The 24,852-nt window shown below is 47.3% G+C and overlaps 1 protein-coding gene across 1 annotated transcript in view; it reads right to left on the reverse strand.

Moving 5' to 3' along the window:
- Nucleotides 1-17,201, reverse strand: part of Pex16 (peroxin 16) — a 37,210-nt gene extending 20,009 nt beyond the window's left edge. Inside the window, exons 1-4 of the mRNA XM_065424669.1 lie at nt 17,048-17,201; nt 10,104-10,216; nt 9,285-9,418; nt 5,870-6,033 (exon numbers count right to left, since the gene is read on the reverse strand). Of these exons, the coding sequence (XP_065280741.1) occupies nt 5,870-6,033; nt 9,285-9,418; nt 10,104-10,216; nt 17,048-17,150 (514 nt within the window). The 5' untranslated portion in view covers nt 17,151-17,201. The remainder of the gene's footprint in view (nt 1-5,869; nt 6,034-9,284; nt 9,419-10,103; nt 10,217-17,047) is intronic.
- Between the last annotated feature and the right edge of the window lie 7,651 nt (nt 17,202-24,852).

Here is a 24,852-nt window from a genome sequence, read left to right on the forward strand (position 1 = left end):
GACAGAAGGGAGCTTGAACATGCAGGGGTTGAGAAGGACAAGAGCTTCTTTTTCGTATTTGCCCGAGTATCATGTGCACGTGTAGGTTGCAAGAGAGACATCTGGGGAGTTTTACTGGAGACTTTAATGCAATCTGGGGACTTCTTGCTGGGGACTCTTGCTTCTAATGTGCGTTTGCCTATGTGCTACGGAGGACCACATGCTTTGCTACAGTTAGCTACATATGCAGATGTCAACTAAGTCTGGTCATTGGATGTGAAACATCAAATATGGGCAAGACTTAACACATGCAATTGCTTTGACGATGGTGCACTTCTGCACCAAGTACCTAGAAATATGAAACAGATATGCACTAATTGAATTTACTTGCAAAGCAATGATATCCTATGCAATTTACGTGAATGATCACATCATTTAATGTGCTAGGACTCACAGATTTCTTGGCCTTATGATTGACAGAGGCTCTTGTTGGTCTTCTGATTAGATGTGCATCAGAAGTCCTGAAGCACCTGACAGCAATCTCACAGTTGTTCATATTTTTTTGGGTGCAAGGACCTAAGGAACATCAGCATGTATGTTGTTTAATGTTGTGCAAGTGCATTCTGTTTTCTTTTAAGTACAACTTTCCCCGGGCCAATACAAGTACCATGAACAAGCATGGCTGCACAGTCAACCTGAACAGTTAAACATTGTCAATTGATTTCACGAGACTGACAGAAATGCCTGAAAAATCTAAAAACTGAATTAACGAATGGATCAAGAAAACACGAAGTGTTCAGTGCATCAGCATGCTGTTATTTAGCAAAACATTAGTTCTCTTAGTTTTTATTATGCATGAAACCTGCATTGAAACTGCAGTTTTCGTCACCATTTTCAAATCACAACCTGTCAGGAAAACTTGCACAAAATTTCTACAAAACATTGACGACTTCCTTCACAGTGAGGCAGTGTACATCTTCCTGTGCACAAATGTGTGTCTTAACACAGCGCACACTGCCTGCCTGTTTCATAGCAAGTGAGCTTGCTCATAATTATTCATCCAGTACGATACAGTCGGTGTGGGTACTGTACAGTGCGGAATATAGGTCGAGGTTTTTTCCAAAAAATATTACTAAAAGTTTACCCCTCGACTTATATACCGGCCCTTGGCACAACATGAATAGTTGTCTGGCAACATGTAGGAGCGCAGACCTTTCGGCATCCACATCGTTATTGCCTCCTTGGTGACCGACGCGGCCCAACTCACAGGCACCGCACGGTTCTTTATTCGATGGCGCGGTGCACCCGGAGCTTGAAAACAGGGTGGCGGATTTCGTCTGTGAGCATCGCGCCAGATCTCTGCCAGTGACAGCAGAACTCATCCGCATCAAAGCTATTAAGATCGCCCGAGAATCCGGACTGCCCAAGGAACAATTCAAGGGTTCCATTTATTGGGTTCGTCGCTTCATGCGACGCAAGGGATTCGCACTTCGACGGCGCACATCAATCTGCCAGAAGCATACGAGGACAAGCTGGTCGAATTCAAGCGCTATGTTATCCGTCTCCGGCAGCAGCATGGCTACACGCTGGGACAGATCGGCAACGCTGATGAAACGCCGTAGTGGTTCGACATGCCGTCGCCCACCACAGTGTGCAGTGTGCGGCGCAAAAGAAGTCAAGCTTCTTTCTACGGAGAACGAGCATTCGCGCTTCACGGTGATGCTCGCGTGTACTGCAGACGGCAGAAAGCAGTCCCCATACATAATATTTAAGAGGAAGGCGCTGCCGAAAGAGGCTTTCCCGCGGGATGTCGTTCGCGTGAATGAAAAGGGCTATATGGACGAGGCCCTCATGCTCAATTGGATTAAGACCGTCTGGAATCGGGGACACGGCACACTCCTGCGGTGTCCGAGCATGCTCGTCTTGGATGCCTTTCGCGACACTTGACCGCAGGTGTGCAGCAGGCACTCCGTGACGGGAGGACGGAACTTGCCGTCATTCCGGGAGGCATGACGTCAACACTTCAGCCACTGGACGTTGTGCTCAACAAGCCCTTTAAAGACCGTGTCCGTAAACAATATAATTAGTGGATGGTCGGCGACAACCCGACGACCCCAACCGGCCGGCTGCGCAGGCCGCTTCTCGCCACTGTGGCCACATGGGTGTCGCAGGCTTGGCGCTCGCTGCCCGACGATATAGTGGTGCGGGTATTCAAGAAGTGTTGCATTAGCAACTCTTTGGACGGCACCGGGGATGACATGTTGCAGGACGCAGCCAGTGAAAAGCAGTCATCTTCGGACAAGAGTTCAGACAGCTCAAACGAATGAGCAGGTGACGAGTCTGGTGGCACCACTAAATAAAACGAAGTTTTGTGCCTTATAATTTTTATGTTGACTTCTTTGCTTCAATGTAAGGGGGTCGACCTATATTCCGCCTCGACCTATATTCCGCATTATACGGTAGTTGTTGAGGTGCTTTTTACTGCACGTGATGAAGACTTCTGCGATGTATGCCACATTGTGCATCTTGCACTGAATCAAAATGAAGCAGCTGCTGGCTGCAACTGCTGGCTTCAACTGCCATTGTCACTACGATACAAGAATTTGTCTGTGGTCATGATGACAACATCTACAGTCCTGCAGGGATGGGTCCAATGCGACGTTATGTGTAGTTCAAATCGCCTAAAAATTGCTTTTTTTTTTGCAACATACATTTTTCGGAGTGTCAATTTTTATGTTACTTCTGCATCAAGCACTTTCTGGGTGAACAAATAGTGAAATCACAGAGTAATAAAAAGTACACATAAGGAAATGAGACTTTCACGACCTGCACTGTAGCCCAAGGAATGCTACAAAAAAGACAAGAGCCAAAATAGACTAAACGGTAACAAAGAAATCTGCTCCAGAAACTGAGCAGCAAGTAAAAAAAAGCAGTTTTGAGAAAAAGGCTCTCAAAGTTTCACCTTCTCTTCAGTGCCCTAAAAGGCACCAAATTTGTAGTCTGATGTGTTTTGTGACGAGGGGCTTCTTCGACATGTGGCCTCTGGTCTGGTGTGCCTTCGTTTCCCCTTTTTTTCCGTGTGGTATATTTTGCTGGTGCTCTGCAAAGATCATGGTGCCTGGGTTTCAAATCAAGTGAGGTGTAGAACTCTGTGTGAGCATGAATATAGTTCCAGTGTTGTACCTACAGACTGCCTCATCGATATAGCAATCTTCAGTGCAATCAGTGAGGCATTTGTTTCTTTTGGTGGATTCGACCATGTTACTGAATGAAGGCTCTCAGCAGCCTTCTGAGTCATCTTCCTTTGACAATGGCTGTGGAACCTAGAATCAGAGAGTCACTGATAGATATGCAGCTGCTAGGTGCTTTCCAGCTTGTACTTTTGTACGATGCCTCGCTTTTTTGCAGCCAGGTGTCTGTGACAGCCCAAAGGGCCTAGTGAACAGAGCTCATGGTCAGGTTCTTTTTATGAAGGGGTAGTGTGATATACATTGTTGTATAAGATATTGTGACAATATGATAATACAGTCGGTACACAATGTGCTTGGTCGTGGGTCTGAGATGCCGATGTGTGAAATGCCTATCCATGGGCTCGAGGGGTCGACGCTCGATGTGCTTAGTCGCGCAGTCTGAGGTGCCAATGCATGAAACGCCTAGCCGCGAGCTCGAAGGGTAAGTGCTCAATGTGCTTAGTAATGCAGTGCGAGGCGCTGACGTGCTAAAACGCTTAGCTGCAGGCTCGAGCAGTCAACGCTCGATGTGCTGAGTCGCGCAGTCTGTGGTGCCGATGTACGAAACACCTAGCCGCGTGTTCGAGGAGTCGGCGTGCCATGTGCTGAGGCGCGCAGTCCGAGGAGCAAATGTGTGAAACGCCTAGCCGTGGGCTCGAGCAGTTGACACTCAATGTGCTTAGTTGCACAGTCTCAGGTACCGACACGTGAAATGCCTAGCTGTAAGCTCGAGGAGTTGGCACGCAATGTGCTTGGTTGCGGGTCCGAGGAGCCGACATGCAAAATACCTAGCCATGGGCTCAAGGAGTTGGCGCATGATGTGCTTGATCGCGGGTCTGAGGTGTCGACGTGTGAAATGCCTAGCTGCGAGCTCGAGGAGTTCACGCCCAATGTGCTTAGTCGCGAATTCTGAGGTGCTGATGCGCGAAATGCCTAGCCGTGGGTTCGACGAGTCAGCGTGCGATGTGTTTGGTTGCAGGTCCGAGGTGTCGATGTGCGAAATGCCTAACTGCAGGCTTGAGGAGTTGATGCCCGGTGTGCTTGGTCATGAAGTCATGGGCGCCGATGCTCTATGTGCTTAGTCGTGCAGGCGCAATGTGCTTGATCGCTGAGCAGGAGGCGCCCGAGCGTGAAATGCTTAGCTGCAAGTCTGAGGATTGTATGCACAATGTGCTTGGTTGCAAATTCCAAAACACTGAGTGCTGAAAGGCTTAGCCATGTGTCCGAGGATTCAGCGTGGGAAGCTTGGTCGCGAAGTCTGTGTAGCCAATGTTCAGGGATCTGAGATGTCCACAAGTGGAGGGATCGGCCATGCTATGGTGATGTCGGCGTAGCGCCTGTTTTGACACTCGTTGGGTTTATGGAGAGTGGAGATTGTTCAGAGATCGCGAAGCGTAAAGAGCCGAGCAGACGGCGCTCCACCAATTGCGAACTGCGCTGGAGTCAGGTGGCAGGCGCAGGCCAATCTTCAATCACTAGCTATTTGTCTGCTTGTTTCTGCATGGAGGAGCTAGCTGAAGTGGCAAATTTGAAGACCAAGAAATGCGCTTTCCGACGAGACCAAGATGACGGCGCCCGGCTGCATTGGTTTGGAGATATTGTGGCTTGAAAAATGCTGTCCTTTCGTGATTTCCACAAAATTTCTCACCACCTTGGCTCATGCAACAAATTTTTTTAGCACTTCTACGAGGTTTTCAGTGATGATATTGTTATGGAAGGATGAAAGAAAAAAGAGGAAGAAGATCGGAGACGCTGGCTGCTGCCTGTTGTTGGTAGTCAGCCATTTTATCTAATCTCACTCATTTTGTATATATATTGTAAATACAATCTTCTATACTCCCAACATCCACTTAACAATATTTCGCAATCAGATAGAAAAAGAGTTGCAGAAACTTAGAATGTGATCTTGAAAAAATTTATTTTTTGACCATTATCCATGATGCAAAAGCTGTGTCCCCTCAGAACTGCAGCACCCCCTGCCAGATGGCACCAAGTGCCTGAGTTCGATAGGGTGCTCTGATGCCTGTGCGCTGCCATGAACAGCAGAAAAGGCGCGCTGCGTTGAGGCACCCTACAGTATAATACGGAGGAGAGCCAGGTCGGAGAAACGCGTACGAGTGCACGTGTGCCCTGTCGTCCTTGAGCGCGTGGACGCGAAGGTGGCTTGCTGGCGAGTAGAGTGTGCTCTACTCACGGTGTGCGAGGGGTTAGTAACAGCAACATGCTGCCGAGTCGCAAAACAGCTGTTGATGCTGAAGAGAGGAAACGCAAGCACCAAGGCAGAGCATGTTCAATGGGCCAACGAGAGTGCCACCATTCATGTTCAAGAAATAAGTAAACTTTTATTTGTTTGACGTGGCCTTATAGAGGGAAATCGGTAAATTCCCGCTTTTCACGATCTAAGGAAACTGTGCGAGATGTGCGGAGTCCTGAGATAAGCTCCAGATAAGTACATCTTATATTTTGAATTACTGATATATCAAACTATTTCGCAATCCCCTTGCAATAAGTTCGATATATTGATAATTCAATATACAAAATTTACCTAGTTTAAGGTTAATCCCTTGAAATAGTTCGATATATGCGGGATCGACTGTATGTTGCTGAGACAACTTTCCACAGGTGGCTAAAGCTGAAACAGGCAAATGCCACATGCTCACCTGCGGCCAAGGTGCGCAGTGGCCGACCACTGTGTCGCAGCTCGTAGCAAGGCTGGGCAGCAGCCGGGTCACCACGGGCCAGTTTTCGGTCAAAGGGGGCAACGCTGGGGCTGCACTGAAGCCCCTGTCTGTGGTAGAGGAGGAGTACCAACCGAAGGCATGCCCTGGATGTGCACAAAAGCAGGCAACAGAGGTCACGGTCTTATATTCACACTTAGCCTGTGGCACTCACAAGAGAAACCTTACAAGGTTGAACAGGCTGCACTAGTGTTTGATGTAGCTGCTTAACTCTTTGAGGGTCAATGACGTAAATATACGGCGCTGCGAACATGTCCAAAAATGGTCAATGCCGTATATTTACAGTGCCGTCGGTACATTTAAAAAGCGCGCCAATTTCCTAACTTTTTCTTTTCTGTCATGTGCTGCCACTATGTGGGAATACAGAGAATTTTTTTCGCGCGCCTCCCTCTCTTGGTTTTCGCTGCATGGTTTGTTTTAGAGCCAGTTTGCTCCAGCGCGTCTATATACTACCACTGGTGCATTGGCGCGCGGGTGCGCGGGCAGCATATCGGGATTTGTTCCGCGGGCGGTTTTGGCTTCTTGTGCTTGCAAAACTGACGGTTATGTCATTACTAATCGCCCAAAGGGCGATCGCCTCTTTCTTGCTTGTTTAGTGCTCACAGTGGTGCGCATAGGAAGGATGCCGCCGTGCATGCGTTTCCGTTGCTTCTTCTTCTTTTCATTTTTAATCTCGCAAAAACCAATTGCCTCTGGTTGGCAATAAGATGAAGATTAGCGGAAGTTTGTCACACATCGTGCTTTTTTGACGGGCCCACAGCCACACAGTTTTCTTGAGTGCGCGCACCTACGCAGTTTGATTAAGCTATGGATGTACATATAGTGTAAGAGCGGGAAGGTTGGAGTCTTGCGAAATATTCTCGTCTGCGCATTTTCAAGGCCTTGAACTATGTGTATAAAGATGCATCAAATTTTTAATTCTTATAAGTTTATTTCCTTTTTTATTATTGTTATTCATGAACGAAGAGTACATATATACCAATGAAAAATATTTTTTTCTCACTTTACGGTCACCCTAGAAAAATTGCGGTAAATTTTTTTGGAAATGAGTCTCTAAGAAGAATGATAATCTGCAATAAAAAAACCAACTCTGGGCGGTCACATATGGCGAAAAAAATTGACCCTCGAAGGGTTAAAAGGGCCTGAATTACTTTTCATCAAAGACGAGAAATACATCTGAGGTTAAAGTAGATTATTTTGGAAATACTTTACCGTAAGAGGTATTTCAATGCGTTGAGCAGAAGCGGAACTTTTGGCAATGAAAGGTCGCATATGATCCCTTTCGCGGTGCTTCTGCTCCTTCTTCAATGCCATGCACTGCGAAGGCTATGAAGGAGCGGTGCGCATCCACCATTGAACATCCCCGTGGCGCCAGTTCAAATTTGATTTTGGACGTTGATGTAGACACCACTACTTCTGGTTTTGGCACTTACAACGTGCTAAGCGCAGTTGTCCTCAGCGAGCCTCAGTACGCTCAGCCAGCAAACTCGTCGCGGCACCCTGTGGCTGCCGCGGTACCTACGCTACGTAGCAGACTGCAGCAGCATGCAACTGCAGTGCGTATGCACAGCGATTGTTTTGTGCATGACAGGGTTTAAGTGTGCGCTTGTGTTCATATGCTCCAGTCTGGCCATGCTACGAGGTGCGGACCGGCTTTGTCCTGCACCAGCTTCACCGACTGGAAGTAGCCACATTCTACTCGCACATGTTGAAGCATTATCAATAGCCCAATACGAATTAAAGCCTGCCAAGGCGTCTAACCAGGAGCGAGGGGGAGTGAGCGTGCGTGCAGTCTGACTTAAAGTTTCGTGTGGTTAATGCTAGTTGAGTGCTCAAAACTAGTCGAAATTAGCAATACCTGATGGCTATGACACCGATAAGCAGGGTGACCAAAATTCAGTTCCAATGCGGGTGGCCACGGCCAAGCGTGAACAGACGATAGTCAGCTTCTTCTGGAAGTATGCAATTCTTATGGAAATTCAAAAGCAGATTTTCACTTACTTCAGCCAGTTTATTAAAATGCGTCACTAAATATGCAAAGTAACAGTAGGAAGAAGTGCACTGATCCCAACCCCTTGCTTGACTGATGTCAGCTATTGGCCAGTAGCAGTCGCGTATGGGAATCTGCTATATTACGAAATCAAGCAGCCCAAAAAGAGTGAGGAACAGGGTTCTGTTGAAAAGAGAGTCACTGAGAAAAAACTGACATCGTGCTCCACTTGTGAGCTCCACGTGCCCGTGCATGAGTGAGAAATTTGGCTCAGATATTCACAGTAGCGTTTGCTTTTCTGTGTCTTTTCACCAAGTCCGAGGGGTGGTTCAGGACCCCTGTAAACTAGTGGGTCGAAACAGTAAAACAGTGTAGCAGCTTACACAGTAAGTGTGGCATGATAGCATGAGAAGCCATATTGTGAGCGGTTGGCCTCTGGTGTATGTTATGCAATGTATGATTTTATGCCGGCAAGCTGTGTCACAGTTGGTCAGCCGTGATCGGTGATGTGTTCTATTGTGTGACTCCACATTTACTCAAGTCTCTAACTGCAAATTTTCACATAGATGAACAGACTTATAACAATTTGGAATATATAAGCAAAACAACATTCTCCTTCAAATTGTTTTTCTCTGTTGCTTCACCCTGTACCTTTCCACTGGGAAGGGGGACAGTTGATGCCCAGGGCCTCTTCTTCCCTTCTTCCCCTTCTCTCATGAATACAATAAGTTACTGCTACTAGTACTGCTGCTACTACTACTGCAATGGGTAGGCTAAATGGTGTGAATAATGTGGTGGTGAGTGGTCAAGAGGCTACTGTTTAAAGCTAGCAGACTGGGATAATGCAATGCCAGCTTTTTGAGCAATTTAGTTCACATGACCAAGTACGCAAATTACGATAACCTCTCATTGTTGACTGTATTCTCATAAGAATGGCTGATGGCAAAGCAATTAAAAAAACAAAAACCTTAGGAGAATTTGCGTGTGCAAAGAAAAGGCTACACATTGGCAACAATCATGACAAGCATAGCAGTACATGTTCCTGAATCAGAATAGAAGCACCTTTTGGCCAGCCGTTATTTGCACATGACGCAAGAATTTCCTGAATACCCAGGTAAAGACAAATGTTCTTGAAGGATCTGAAAGCCTTGAGTAGACGACACACTCAGAGAAGCCGATAACAGTACTGTTTCAGAAACACTGGTTGCATCAATGTGTGCAGATAATGCAAGAACGTGGGCTATGAAACAAAATATGATAAGGTGTTGCATCAGCAGCCATAACAAGACCATGTAAAGGAAACACAACATGCAGCAATATAAAATAAGGGTAGAGTGTGCTCCTCACTTGAGCGTTTGGACGATGGCAACAGCCACCCACCGCGCCAGGTCCCCGCGAAGGTGCAGCGCGGCCAACTCGGCGAACACCTCGACATACTCGACGACAGCCAGGCATGACTGGAGCCGTTCCACGGCTCGGTCCTAAAAAGCGAGGCATGTGAGATTAATATAGAACAAGGAGTACTTTTGTTTTGCAGAAGAGATGCAGCACAGAAAGTTATGCAAATCAGCAAAGATAACAAAACACTTTTCTGTGTCTTGCGTAGATTCCTTCATTTTTCAATTCTAGTCATGTACGGAGAAAAGAATACAAATGTAAAAAAGTTGCAGTTTCGCTCAAAAGGCAAAGGATCGATGCCGTAAACAGGACCAGGTAAAGTTCTTGTCCTTGTTCTATCTAACTCCTCGTTTTGCCTTCATGCTATGAACTCACGATAACAGTACACATTTGAGTTGTAAACAAATTGTACACCAAAAAACTTGGTGTGCCTTTTCAATTTCTCACATTGAAAGATGTTATAATTCATGATTCCTTGAAGGTTTATGTAATCAAAGTGTCACACCATGATTACGGAGTAATCATGGTATGACAGAGCTACCAAAGCAAGACAAAAATTTTATTTCATGTTCTCCTTTAGAGGAAAATATGCTTGCAAAGAATGTCACTTAGCAAAGTGAAAACTACTAGGATGCGTGTTTGCACAACCAAACAGCATCTACAAAGCCTGCAAGTGAAAAAGCACACACACAAAAAAAGATGGATGGCCCTCCAATCGTTCCAAACGACAAGAACCAACTAGCATCTCCAAGGAACATGTGTACTTACCAAGTGCACGGGAACATCGGCGGCATGTCGCAGAATGAGGTCATTGAGGAGCGTCAGCAAACTGGACGAGGAATAAAGGAACTCTGCAACAACGGCCGACTTGCCAAATCGACCTGCACAAACGCCAACCAAAGAGGTTAGATTCTCTGATTTGTTGTAATGCTAACTTCTCCCTGGTAAATGTGAGAGGGAGTGAATAACTCCAAGGTCCTACCAGTGACTTATCCCACAGTAAACGCAAGTAAGTGTAAATTTCACAGTGCAGTTCACATGTCTCGCTCAAAGCTCATGTGTGCAGTACAACAATACTTGTAGCCTGCAGTTCTCTTTAGGAGGTAAGGCCTTGATATACGCAAATGGCCAATTTGAGTTGTAAGCGATTCTCTTTGAGGTGGACAGAAGAGTTTGCATTGGTAAACAAGAGCAAGGCAATGACAGAGTAAATTGTTAATGACTTGGTATAAATACTGGGGAAACAAGAGAAGACTCAGCCTGCAGTCAATCTTTACACGAGAGCACTTGTCTTTCTCAGGACAACAAGGCACTGAAAATGGCTGGCGACAGTGCGTAGTTATGCATCCTGACTCTGCCCCTAGTAAAAATATGAAGGTTGCTTTGTTTGCTTGTTAATATTCACTAGCACCACTTGTCTATTTTTCACTGTTCTTATTTTCATTCTCGTTTCAGCAGGAAATATTTCCACTGTCAGCTGGAAAGTCCTCCATAGCCAATTGTATGTAGTACTTTGATTTTGTGCCTCTTTCCCAAATAAGCGATGTATCTGTGGGGCGTGCAGCATAGTCAAGCTGTATTTAATAGCAGCTTTTCCTGTTTGTCTCCAGCATCATGCACTATGTACTTTGATCCAAATAAGTTATTATTATTATCTGATACAGTAAAAGCTCGTTAATTCGAACCGCAAGGGGAAGCCGCTTCAGTTCGAATTAACGAAAGTTCGAACTAACGAAAGTGAAGGAGAGCAACAGTACACTGTGATTTGGAAGCAGTAGGGAATGTCAGAAATTTGGCGTGTCAGAAAGTGATGGCGTGTGCCGCGGGCACACGCCATCTTCAAGTCGAAGCTCTGGGTCCGACTGTGCCACACCACCGATGTCCACAGAAACGAACGTTAGCCGAGGCTTAACACCATCACAATGAATCGCGACGGCCGATACCTCCTAAGCTGAAAACAGAGGTACACAACCGATGAAGACTGCCGAGACAAAGACGCCGAACATTTGAAGGTGGCGAAGGCCCTGATTCGTTGGTTCTTGATTGCAAGCGCAGCTGCGACGTACTTGATTCGCCGTGTTTTGGAGCTTGCCGTGCCATCTCCGCACAACATTAGCAGCTGTACAAGATTTGCAAAGCCTCCGAGATTCGCAACGGGCAAGAAGTCTCGGAGGTTACGTAGAACGGAGAGGCGGCAGCCGCCGCTGCCTTCTGGCTGACCCCGCGTCGGTTAGATTTTTTTCCGATTTTGCCTTCTCTCGCCTTTTTCTCCGTTTAGGAGGCAATACAGCCTTGTGTGTAGGCAGTAGGCGCGTTTCTCTGGCCGTGTGCCAGGCGAGCGTAGTTCGAATTATCCGTGAGGGAACCTTCTCGCGTTCGAATTAACGGACTTTTTTATACATAGACTTCTGTGGAGCTTGGCCGGACCAAATCGTACAGTTCGAATTATCCATAAATTCGAATTATTGAAGTTCGAATTAACGAGCTTTCACTGTATTGTTATGGTTTCAACATTTGTTTACACTTCTGCACGTTATGCTTAAATATGAATCCAGCTTTATACTTTTTTTTTCCTCTTGTGTATGCAGTGCTACTCGTCTTGCGACAATTTGTACAGACAGTCGTGATATCTGTGATGTGTAATGTTTTGAAGCAATACATTGAATTGAGCTAGTAGGCGCAGATCTATTTCCTTAACACAGCACAAACGACACAGAGAAGACACACACACACACAAAAAAAGTTGTGCAGGCCCCACGCACGGTGGGATTCAATGTTATGCAAAGCATTTTGCACACACGTGGCTATCTAGCACTGTTTGGGATTCTACAAAGCAACGCCAAGTGGAGCAACAGGTTTGTGTAAATTGAGTACTTGTACGCATGGATCAGCGAGAATATGTGCCTGTGATGGCAACAGCGTGACAACGACCACGTTGAAGACAATTGTATGGCAACAACGGCGCAATTTCTGTGTCGGCCGTTTGATGCATACAGCATGGCAATTGTTGGATCCTACGTAGGCAGTGGATGAGCGTACGCGAGAGGAACATGGACTGTGATGTCATCAGCGACTACATGTCTCCAGTGGAGAAATGTTAGAGCATGATTAACTTGGGCAATCACGGAGTTGGTAAAATGTCGCACAATTTCTATGTAGCATGCTATGAGGAAAGTGGGCCTATCCTGAAGATGGTGCAGTCTAAAATGGAGCCTCAAAATGCGAGCTGTCACAATGAGGATGTGGCACGGCACGCACGCGCCAAGTGTTTTGAAGAGCTGGCTGGCTTTGGAATGAGAAGTATGCATGCGATCGTGGCCTAATGGTTAGAACACCAAGCTGCTGTGCTCGACGGCAGAGGTTCGATTATATCAATGGTTGCACATTATTACAGTGGAACAAGACCAACCGCAACCCTCCCACCCACCCTCCTACCCACCCATCTACCACAAAGCACCAAGAACAAGGCGTAGCATGCTTTGGATTAAAACTACCAATATGAGCGATGAGACCATTTATTCAAGAAACACACATTATATACACACAAGATTAATGCATGCACTGCATCAAATCCCAGCAACTCATCCAGCTACTATTCACCTGTGTTACAGAAGTACTATTTCACTATCTAGTAGTGTTCAGGAACTTTGGCTTATACATCTATTGCCGTATTCTTTTGTGCCTTCTCTCTTTTGTTGTTTCTTAGCACAGTGCTAGGGCCTAATGCAATTTCTGTGGTTATTATTACCCATGTACAAATTTTTAAAATTTCGTGACTTGTCAGTTGATGCAATTATTTTTATTCATGTGCCTTGCAAGTAATTCTGGAATGTGCCTTAGGGCACATGCTAAGTGCACAACAAATCATCCATAAGCACAGGAACACTGAAAATGTCCCCACAATCAATATCCAGGCTTCTGTGTCGATGAGTGCCACTGATCTCGTCATCATGCATTTGCAGCTCGCTATCTTTGATGAGTATGTTTTATGGCTCTCTCCACCATGGAAAAAGATGGCCAGTAACTGTCAGATGTTTGCATATTTCCATAAATATGCCTCACGCAATTATTTATGACACCATTTTAATTCATATTTTATTCAACTCTGGATATTTCAAATAAAAGCCAGAGGTCATGAGCGGTTCAAAGCAATGTGGGTTGAGTGTAGCTTGTAAAAGTTGACAGAAATCATAAGCCTTTATTGATCAGGACAACTCTGTACCAAGATGAAGACAATTTTTGTCGATTGCATCTGACAGAGATTAAAGCAAACACATTTGATGCACAGAAACCTGCCTTTCTTACTCATTAAGCTTAACAAAAACAACAGCAAAAAAATATCCAGTTAATGTTTGGACTAATATTTCGCAGAAAGAAAGCATTTTTTTACTGACTGAGCAATTTTTCATTTTTTCTTGATGAACCCGACAAGTAACAGTACCAAGACTTCTATTGAATGATGAGTATCCTTTGCGCACTTCAAGCATTTTGAGAAAATTGATAGATCTATCTATATATCTATCTAGTCGTCTATCCGACCCGGTGCCCCAAGTTGTCTACCAGCTTGGGGAACTAAGTACATGATTGTAGCTGGATGCTGTCATGGTTGCTCCATCATCTTCGTTAAAGGGACCCTGAAATGATTCGGACAAATTTTGCAGACGTGTAGGGTACAGCTAAAGTTAATCATTTGCACCGCAACTTGTGTGAAGTGTCTCACATTAAGAGAGCTACGGACGATTACAAGTCACCCTCCTCCATAGCCATGCATTTTCTCCTCAACTCGTTTGCCGAGTGATTGGGGCTAAGCTCCGCCTTCACTGGCTCTGCGTCATGATGGCAAGTCATGTCATCCACTTCCGGTTACTGCTACTGTGTTTTGTTGAGCTCTGTGCCACCAGGTGGCTGCACCGTGCAGATCATACACGTTTGCGCTTCCGTTCATCCATGAAACGGCAAGGTAAGGTGGCCAGGCCCTGCTGCCTTGCTTGCGTTTACCCGAATACCAGACTCGCGAAACGCTATTGTGGTAGTAATCCTCTGGTGTAAAAGGACGGCCGCAAACACGCAAATTCTGGCGCCCATGGGATAGTGACAGTCAGATGCGCTGCAGCCACTCCGCTTGTCTGCTGCCTTGCAGAGGGACACAATGTCACAGCTTGACGTTGCTAGTTGCGACGCTCGCAGCCCACAACGCAACAAAGGTGAATCATGGCGCTTGCGAAAAGACAGACCGACACTGACTGCGAAGCTCTCGTCAAGATGGAGCATGTTGTAATACAAGCAGACGATGCTTGCAGTTTGCCGGAAGTGCTTAAGTGTAGTGAGAAATTGTTCTTGTGCGTTCTCTTTCTGTTACTTTCTTTTTACAGAAACAAATTAACTAGCATTTCAACTATTACGAACATCATTTGTTCATCATGAAGGTGGAAAAATTATCAATGACGCGCCCTAGGAAGCCAATCGGATGACATGACTTCTGCAATGTGGTGTGTTGCTACATTGTTTAATACTAACCACATTACTGTCAACAGTCATTGTGAGATGGATTATGCTGCAAATGTTCTTGTGAATGGTATTTTAGTAAAGCTTGCATAACCTAGAAAAATATGCAGAGTAATCTGCCTGGCTAATTTCCTTCACTTTAAACTCTTCCATGCACTTTACAGGACTGCACTATTTGTTTCTGTTGAGTTATGGAGTCAAGTTGGGTGGAGTTATGGAGACCCTGACAATGCTGGCATCTGCTTGTATTTTGATGATGATGAAATTCAGTTGCATAGTCAATGTTAATGACTTAAGGTGAAATTTGTGCAACTTTATAAAGAGAGGAGTGGTTGCAGTCAGCACAAAAAAAAATGAAACAAACAAACAAAAGGATTAGCAACAAAAAACTCATTAAAAAGGCTTTTCTTTGCAGCGATAGCTAATGAATTCTTGAAATAATCATGATCAACTATGACAGCAATATATGCAGTAAGGCAATTAGACTCTTTGACAGTTTGTGGTACGAATGACTGAAAGATGTTACCTCTGCATGATGGAATTTCAAGCTTATGACAATGATCAAGCTGAAGTGCGAACATGTAATGGGGAGATAAAATTATAATTTGGCATGCAGACAATGAATAAATATGTTATTATATGAATAAATAAATAAATATGTAAATAAAATGCTGTGATAGTAGGCCAAGGCTAGACTTCGTTCTTCCACCATAGGCCAAAAAGAGAAATGCAGACTTTGCCCATCAACACTGCGATCTTAACTCATTTCCCTGTGGCAATATGCAGCTGGGAGCTGGGACAGAGTTGAATGTTCACTTTTGGCAGTGCAATCACTTTTGTGTAAAAAGCACTGCATGTATTGACATCTATGGGTGAAAGCTTTCCTGGTACTGAACTCAGGCAACATGCTTGGCACAGGGACAGGGACGCTATTGCCAGTAGGTGCCTGCATGTCCAGTGCTAAACATGTGAAATCTCGTGAAAGCGATTGTATCCCCGAAATTTATTAAAGATCACTGAATTATTGTATAGCTCTGAGCGATTTCTGCAGTGTTTCGTGTCCCACACAGACTCTGAGAATGCTGGCATCTGCTTGTATTTTGAAGGTCAGGATAAGAAACAGTGTTGCAGATGAGCATGATGATGTGTGCGTCACAAGGAACTTGTATTTGAAAAGATGGCTATATATGTCCCTGGTCGACAGCCTGCTGCCGTTATAGCAAATGAGTTCAGAGCAAGATGAATAGCTGAAGTCTGGTCTTTCTTTTTTTTGTATGTTATTCAAAGCACAAAAAGGGCAAAGTGAATCATCAGCGCGCTACACTTACTTCTAGTTTTCAAGTACCGACTTCGAAGAGGCTCATTTAAAAGTAATGAAGCAGGGAAGTACAAATGCTAGTTGTGTGAGCATATAGAATGGTGAATCTTCACGCAAGATATTAGCGCCAGCGATCCCGCAGTAAATGTGAGAGTTAAATACGTCTGAAGACATCATGGGTAAGGAACACTTGAAAATTTGTGCTAGCGGATACGCGATAACGGTGGCCCGCGGAGTACAGCAAGACAAGAAGGCAAGTCGACACACCTCGCTGTACGCTCAGCACATCTGTGATATTCGCGGCAAGAGGGTAGCACCATGCCACTCAATGAAAATTATACCAAGGTGGTCTTCACGGCATTGTTCTAACAGCATTTCGCAACAAGAACAAACAACGACCGCGCAGCACGAATGCGCAAACGCGGAAGGAAAATAATCACGTTGCGAGTGTAGTCAAGCAAGGTCTCCCGTCATCTTTTCTTTTTTTTTCCATGTCTTGCCTTGGCGACAGCAGAATGCGCCCGCACTGCGTCCGCTTCATGCCGTGACACGCAGATGACACCTGTCAATGACCGGTGCTCGTCGCCGCTTTCAAATCAAAACCCGCATGAGGCGAACTTGTAAACTACAGTTACACTATAGTGGTCCGTAGCATTAACACAAATGTAGCCGCTACAGCAGACGAAGCTATGCGCTAAAGTTGATCGTGCTAACTCTGACCGGGCAAGGCACAAAAGAGCGCAGTGAACTCAAGCAGCAGGTGCGCGTCGTTGCCAAGTGAAAGCGGAACCGTGATCACTTTGAGCTACTCGGTGAAAAGTTTGCTCTGCCCGAGCCGGATCACGGTGACAACACTAGAGGACTAAGAGAAAGTAAGCGGCTTTCTAACCTGCCGTGAAGTAGGAGATCCAGCGAAGTACAGTCTCGAGTTCGGTGGCTAGAGCGGGATTTGCCTTTACGAACTCACGATACCGGGCGAACAAGTCCGCCATTGCGGGTCGGATGTTTATGCGAAGCGTGACGCAATACGGTTATGCACACTTGCCGAGGCAAAATGCACAAAAGTGCACGAATGCGTGTGTTAGGAAGCGCTACCTGGTGTGGTACTCTTAGTTTCGGTTTTGGTTAACGTGGTGAAAAATGGAATGTGTTTATTTGCTACGTTTTCCGTACGCTGTTTCGTTGGTTTATAAATGTGAGCGTTATGAAGTAGCTATGCGGAAAGCCCCAAAGTTCGAAAACGAGACGAGGGATGCCTCCTACCCACGACCGCCACGACGCTCTTACCTTTTGCGTTTGTGCAAAAACAAGAAAGGGGCTGACAGATGGAATAGCACACTGCGGTATAAAGTTCGTAAACAGGGATAAGGTTCCTCAGAAAGGCTGGCCAACGTTTCGATAGGAGGACCTATCTTCGTCAAAGGCCTTTGACGAAGATAGGTCCTCCTATCGAAACGTTGGCCAGCCTTTCTGAGGCACCTTATCCCTGTTTACGAACTTTATACCGCTTTAGCGTCTACAGTAAGCCGCTGCCTCGAAACATGAGGTCAGGTCGTAACAACGGCCGCAGAGCGGCTCGTACAGCGGCCTGGACTTCAGATCACATAGTAGAAGAGAAACAGGGGGTCACTCTCTTCACAGACGCTTCGTTACCCAAGTTTTCATCGAAAGCCACGCTGGCATTTACGACGCGGGATGTGCTCGTAACCTGCGCCTCCATCAAGACGTCTTTTCCGGAGGTGGCAGAAGAGGCCGCGATAGCGCTAGCACTCGCGCAGCCCAAGGGGGGAAGAATTGTGACTGACCCACAAAAGGCGTATAACAGCTACAGAAAGGAGTGGGTGTCTCTTGCGGCACTAGATATTCTCAAGAGTAAACGCGACGTACCTGAAAGGAAAGTTGAGTTGATATAGACACCGGCTCACCCTGGGCTGGAGGGCAACGAACTTGCCCACCAGTTCGCCTGAGAGATATAACACCGGGTAGAGGAAGGTGAGCCACAGTCCATAATTAGTTATATGGACCTTACGAACCATTAAAAGACGGAGAGATACAGGCAGATACAGGCGGGATCCTACCCGCGCCCTTACCTTCAAAACAAGATGTACCCGGAAAGGTACGAGAAGGAATGTAAATTCTGCAAGACTCAGTTAGGCCCGCTCCAACACGTCATTGGAGTATGCGATTTCGTCAAGGTAATCCCCTACCTCTTACCTGCCCCACTACCCTACCCCATCCCTCATCCACCCTTACCAAGGGACGGGAGACCTTGCTAACCAGCCCCGCCCTGAGGGGCCAAGCGGCTAGGGAAGCATATGGGGCCCGTGAAGAGGGAACCACATCCATCGACGGCGTTTATGATGTCGAGCTCGGCTCAATAAAGTTGAGCCGAGCTCTCTCCCTCTCTCTGGTTCCTGTGTGTGTGGGGGGGAGGGAGATTCAGGAGTTGTAGGATCTCATGCCCTTGCTGTGTGTATGACAGCCTCCATCACTGCGCCGCTCTCTGCGCTTCGACGATTTCGGTGACGGTATTATGGAGTCCCAATTGCATCATTCTCTCGTTGCTTGCCCATGTAGGAAGTTCAGCGGCTGCTCTGTAGACTGAACGCTGCAAAGTGTCGATCTTTGCGATGTTGATCTTTCGTAGTTGTAGGAAAGGGCATGTGTATGCAATCCTGTAGACGAAGTAAGCCTGGATTAGCCTGCATGCCTCTTTCTTTTGGAGTCCAAACTTGCGACCAGTAATACGTCGCAGCAGCCTTATTATCTGGCGAGAGGTGCTCGCCAGTCTCTTCATAGTTTCTTTGCACGAGTCCTTTTGCTCTAGGAAGAGCCCCCGCACTCTGATAGTGGCGACCTGGGCTGCTACTTCTTTAGTGACTACTATTTTCAGTGTAGTTTTGATTGCCTGCGTTGTTTTGCCGGCAATAAACAGTTCTGTCTTGGTAGAGGAGCATTTGAGGCCGTTGCTGGCCACGTAGGCTTGTACCATGTCGGCTGTTGTTTGCAATGCCTGTTTGACGGCCCCGGCATTGCGTTGCCTCGTCCAAATGGTAACGTCGTCCGCATAGATGGCATGGCGGATGAGCGGGATCTTGTAAAGTTCCTTGAATAGGTTCCTCATAGCACAGTTGAAAAGAAAAGGAGATAGTACTGCACCCTGGGATGTACCCCTAGCGCCGAGATTGATCTGAGGGCTGTTGATATCTCCAATGTTTAAGGTGGCTGACCGATCGCGAAGAAAGGCAATGATGTATCTGTGCGCCCGTGCCCCAGCATTCATGTCCAATAGGTTTCTGAGTATGGCCTCGTGTCTGACGTTATCGAACGCCTTGTGCACATCGAGCCCTAGCATCGCGCGCACTACCCCCGGGATTCCGGCATCCACAACGTCTCTTTTGAGCATCCATAAGATGTCTTGCGTGTACACAGCTGGCCGAAAGCCAAAGAGGGTGGGAGGGAATAATTGGCGTTCCTCTACATTCTCGGCGAGGCGTGTTAAAACCACGTGCTATAGTGCTTTGCCGAGACATGACGTAAGTGTGACAGGGCGGAGATTCCCCAGTTGCAGCGTTTTTCCAGGTTTTGGAACAAATACTACGACAGCCTCCTTCCATGGCTGTGGCAGTTCTCCGGTGCGCCACACCTGATTGAAGAGGCCGGCTGGGCTTCTAATTGTCCGGTCATCGAGGTTGCATAGCATTTTATTTGTTATGCCGCCTGGCCCCGCCGCCGAGGTGGTTCGCCAGTGTACTCTGCGTACGTCAGCTCATTTATTAAAATAGCGGCTGGTGAGCTCTTGTACGATCTCTTGCTCCGAGGCCGGATGCACCCAAAGGAGCCGATTGACCTTCTTGGCCGTTGCCCCTCTGCTGCTATCGGGATCGAGCAAATGTCTAAACAAGAATCAGGGGTTCTCCGAGCCGAGCTGGTCATTTAGCCTGTTGCATAGCTGCATCCATTGAGCTGAATTTAGCTCGCATGAATACTCCAGTATTTCCGCCTCAGCCTGGGGCAGTGCTAAGTGTGCGGTTATGTTTGTACATCATCCATTCTGCATGAAGAGACTGCTGCTTTTCGCAGAGGCTGATCAGCTTAGAGTCAGGCCTGGGGCCATCTTCCTCGGTGGGCGCCTCAATCGTGGCTTCTTCCGCCTCCTGGAGTAGCTGCACCGTCCGCTCGTTTAGGTGTTTAACCTTCGTTGCTGCCTGACGGTTGCGTTTGAATCTAAATTGGTCCTGCTTGGTATGGTTAACGAGCAGTTTCTTCAATTATTAATTAATAAATTTAATTTTGGGGGTTTTACGTGCCAAAACCACTTTCTGATTATGAGGCACGCCGTAGTGGAGGACTCCGGAAATTTCGAACACCTGGGGTTCTTTAACGTGCACCTAAATCTAAGTACACGGGTGTTTTCGCATTTCACCCCCATCGAAATGCGGCCGCCGTGGCTGGGATTCGATCCCGCGACCTCGTGCTCAGCAGCCTAACACCATAGCCACTGAGCAACCACGGCGGGTCAGCGAGCAGTTTCTTCTTTTTATTATACTCCGCTGCCGGTATTCTAATGTCCAGGACATAATTATCACTCCCCAAATTGAGGCCTATATCGGATCACTTTACTCCCTCCACTTGCCGGACGAAGGTCAGATTGGGAGTGGTGTTTCGTGACGCGCTGTTGCCAATACGTGTCGGCTTCGTGGGATCTGTGAGCAGGGTCAAGTCGTGGTTGTTGGTTCGATTTGCTGCCGACACTCCCTTATTAGTATTTTGCGGGTAGCCTCACATGGTATGGCTTGAACTAGTCTCCCAGGACGACGAGCTGGGCTTGTGCCGCCTCTTTCCTCGCTTTTCTCATGATTGTGGGGAAGGGTATAGTATTGCACTTTGGCTCGCTATATATGTTTAGTATGTAGAGGCATTTATGTTTCCTGTTTTTGGGCATTAGCTACACAAATGTGTAGTGCAGATTTTCGATTTGCATTGCTGTGATGTTGCGATGCACAGCAATGGCTGTTCTTGCACTCGGTTTCTTGCTTGTCGATATCTCATTAAAGCAGATATATCCAGTTATTTTGATTGCCGATTCTGTTTCCTGTAGAGCGATGACGTCGACCTTGGGGTCGAGGTCCGCCATTGCGAACTGCAGCGCTGCCCTGTTTTTGGCAAACAACCTGCAGTTCCACTGTTATGCCCTAACTTGTTCCGCCATCACCTCTGCAGAATACCATGGACCTGGCGTCGGGTGCATCTGTGGGGATGCCGTGTTCGTCGTGAGGTCGTCCTGCGTGACTCGTAGCCATGTTCAACAGTGGGAGCGAGCATTGCGGGGTCTCTGTGTTGCTGCCTAAGGTGGGTAGCATGCTGATTATTTCGGTTTTAAGCATGCCATGGAAGGCTTTGAGTGTTTCTTGCATTACACTCTGTATTGTGTTGAATCATTCTTCGATGCTTTTTGCTAGGCTTGTCATTGTTTATTCAACTGCTTCGACTCTTTGGTCGAGGCTGTTTGCGGGTTCTGCAGTGGAGTCTATATCTTCTGTTAGTTTCTCCTAGCATTACGTGCCTTATCCACCTCCATGCTCGCCTCGGCGTTCCTGTGTACGGATGCGGCAGTTTCTCTAGCTGTAGCTGTTACCCGGATGGGCGTGGGATTTTCTAGGGCTTGGATTTTATTGTTAGCGGCTGCTAGCTGTTTTCTGAGCTCCTTTACGTCTGCGGCTAGCCCAGATCTCACCGTTTCGTTGACGTCTTCTCCGCCAGACTTTCTACCCCGGTCTGTGCTGGAAACAGGGGACTGCCAGGCCAATCGTGGTGTTTGTTCGTGCCTGGCCAGTGATGTCGATCGGTTGGTGCCGCGGCCGTGGCGGGAGGAGCGACCGCGTGCTGCGGCCGGCCCTCTGCTGGAAGTCTTCTCTCGGGAGCTCGAGGGGGCTTGCTGCCCCAGGATTGGGTCTTGCTGTCGGTCTTGCGTCACCTTGGTCCCTCGTATGCCTTGTACCGCGTCTGCGGGTTGGACTGGTGCGCCGAGGTGATGAGAGCCGTGCGCTCCTGGTCACTGACTTGTCGTGGACTGTGCTGTTGCTGCTTGTCGTTGCTGCTGTGCTGTTGTACTTGGGAATAGTACTTAAACTTACAGTTCATACTACCGGTGGGGTGGCCACCCTTACATATTATGCCCCGAGCTATGCATGCGGGCTTGGTGCCCCACTCCGATGTGGCATGTGTCTCATCACATCTCTTGCATTTGGCCTTTCGTTTTTGGGGACACACGTCCGTTCGATGGCCTACTTTCCGACAGTTGAAAAAGACTTCGATGCGGTCCCGGAAAGGGCAAAAGACGTACGTGACTCCCCAGTACCTTACATAGTCCGGGTGGACGGCCCCGGAAAATATCGCCACAATGTTTGGATTTCGCTGGTCGCCTGGCTCCGACGATCTTGGTGCCCTTATTTCTGGCTCGCAGTAGGTCAAAGATGGGTGCATTATCTTCGTCAGAACAAGCGTGGTACAGTATCCCTTTGGTAGAGTTCTCAGGCGCCGGAGCGTAGGCAAAAGCTTGTATTTCTTGCTGCCCGATTTTGATGACTTGTAATGTGATGTATGCGCCGGCCCTATCCGGAGACGGGATGTTAATCAGCGCCGTATTGTTGGAAGCATGCACCCGAGCTGATTCTCGTTGACGACTTCGGTAAAATTCACTTGCGTCGCGGCGCATACTGCTTTAAGTAGTTATGTCGCACCGTAGCTTAGCAGACTGACAGCTGTTCGCGGTCAGAGGATGATTTTGTAATCTTCGGGCGGAAGTCTCGGCAGTGGCTTACGTTTAGGGAGTGGTGGTCTGAGTGGAACCGAGGTCTCCCCCTGTCGCAATGCACGGAACCCGTAGCGATAGCGGTATGTGTCATTTTCGTCTCGATTGCGGGCGATTGGCGTGCGCACCAACGCTGCGCCTCCAACTTCGTCCAGCTCCCGCTGTGATACTCGTTTTCGGTGATCTTCTCGCCATCTACGACCATTTACATTGTTGAAGGTTGCGTAGTTCAATGGACTGCGCGATGGACTTCTTCTGCCACGCCGGTGCTACAGGGTTCGTGACGGAGCGGGCGGGCGACTCCGACCACACTGGCGTTAGGGCTAGCGCAGCGGGTCGGCGCGGCAAGGCTTTTTTCGAGCCACAGATGCGAGATAAGAGTCCGACTTGACCTTTAGTTGTCGATGTGAGTCGATCTTCCACTGCGTCCTTTGCAAAATTTCAGCGTACAAACGGTGATCATGCGACAGAAACAGTCATAGAATGACGGAGCATGCGTCTCCGCTCCTGCATGTCCAGCGAGACTATTTTTCCCTGCCGTGCTCCTCTCTTGTGCTACTTCCTGGACACGTTGCGACATCTAATGGCGCTGCCAAGAAGTTAGCGCGTGCCCTCCGAGACGAGAAGCGTGGCGCGCCGGTGCGTGAGAACGCTCGCAATTGTTCCGTCGCTTGCCGCAGGAGAAGGTACTCAGTGACACAAGTTGGCAAGATGTCCATTGATGAGCGTCACATAGTGCATTCGTTGGGCAGCTCGTTAAAGCATCGGGTTGCGGTCCTTGATGAACCCCTGCGACATGGGCTCGATTCCGGTCAGCATAAGTTTAAAGGATCATTTATGCGTTAGCATTCTTAGAGCACTTCATGCAGTTTCTGGGGGCTATGTATGTATCTATGAATATATGTCTTTAATTATTTCACCGCCTACCGGGTTCAATAGGGAGTCCATTGTCGAGTGGGTAGTGCATTGGACTGCTGTGCTGGTGGAACAAGGGCTTATAACAAACTGTCGGACGAACTTGGGTCACGGAGTATATGCCAATGTGTACATGTGTGGCACTTTTCAAGGAAGCTGTTTCAGGCCGACATGGGTCCCTGTATACGCGGGACTGGGTATTTACGGCTGTTCAATGAAACTCTTTGATGCCGACTTGGAGCAATGCGTACGTTCCACTTGGTCTGTGCTGGTCTTCAATGAACCCTTTGATGCCAACTTGGCTTACTGGGTATGTGCCAGTGGATGTGAGCCACTCTTGAATGTGAACGTCTTTGACGCCAACTTGGGTCACCAAGTATGTGCCACTGCGAATGTGGCGCAGCGTTCTTAGCAATAACTGAAAGGCAGGGAGCGAATGAAATACAAGTTATGTAATAATAACAATATACACCGTTAGAATTTTATACGCCAACGCTGCTGTTCTAACACATGGTTATTAGTATTCGAGAGCTGCAAGACGCAGCTTTCGTGGACAAAATTCCTACAGCTGCTGCCGTTTGAGCGAGAACTGTAGAAGAGACAAGATGACACGACGGTGAAGTAACAGGCAGGATAATTACTGGGTCGTTTAATAAGATTGAAAAAACGCGAAAGGAATGAATTCTCAAAGACCGGGCCTCACACCTCTAGGCAGCTTACGGCTTCCAGAATTCTCGTTTTTCCACTAGGTTAAACATCGCCAAAAGTAAAAAAAAAATTCAAAACGGCCTTGACAGGTTGAAAGCCCCTCAGTTTCACGCGTCGGCTGGTTTTCCTCTGCTAAGTATTTCGTTCGCGATCAAACGGGAGTCGACCCATAGTTTTTGACGTAAGCGCCGCGTGCCGCATGCAAATTTGCCCGTGCTAGGTTGCGTTGCGGCAAAGTCCCCGCCGAGTCAATAGGG

This window comes from Dermacentor albipictus, chromosome 3 (assembly GCF_038994185.2).
Source record: "Dermacentor albipictus isolate Rhodes 1998 colony chromosome 3, USDA_Dalb.pri_finalv2, whole genome shotgun sequence".
Classification (NCBI taxonomy): Eukaryota; Metazoa; Arthropoda; class Arachnida; order Ixodida; family Ixodidae; genus Dermacentor; species Dermacentor albipictus.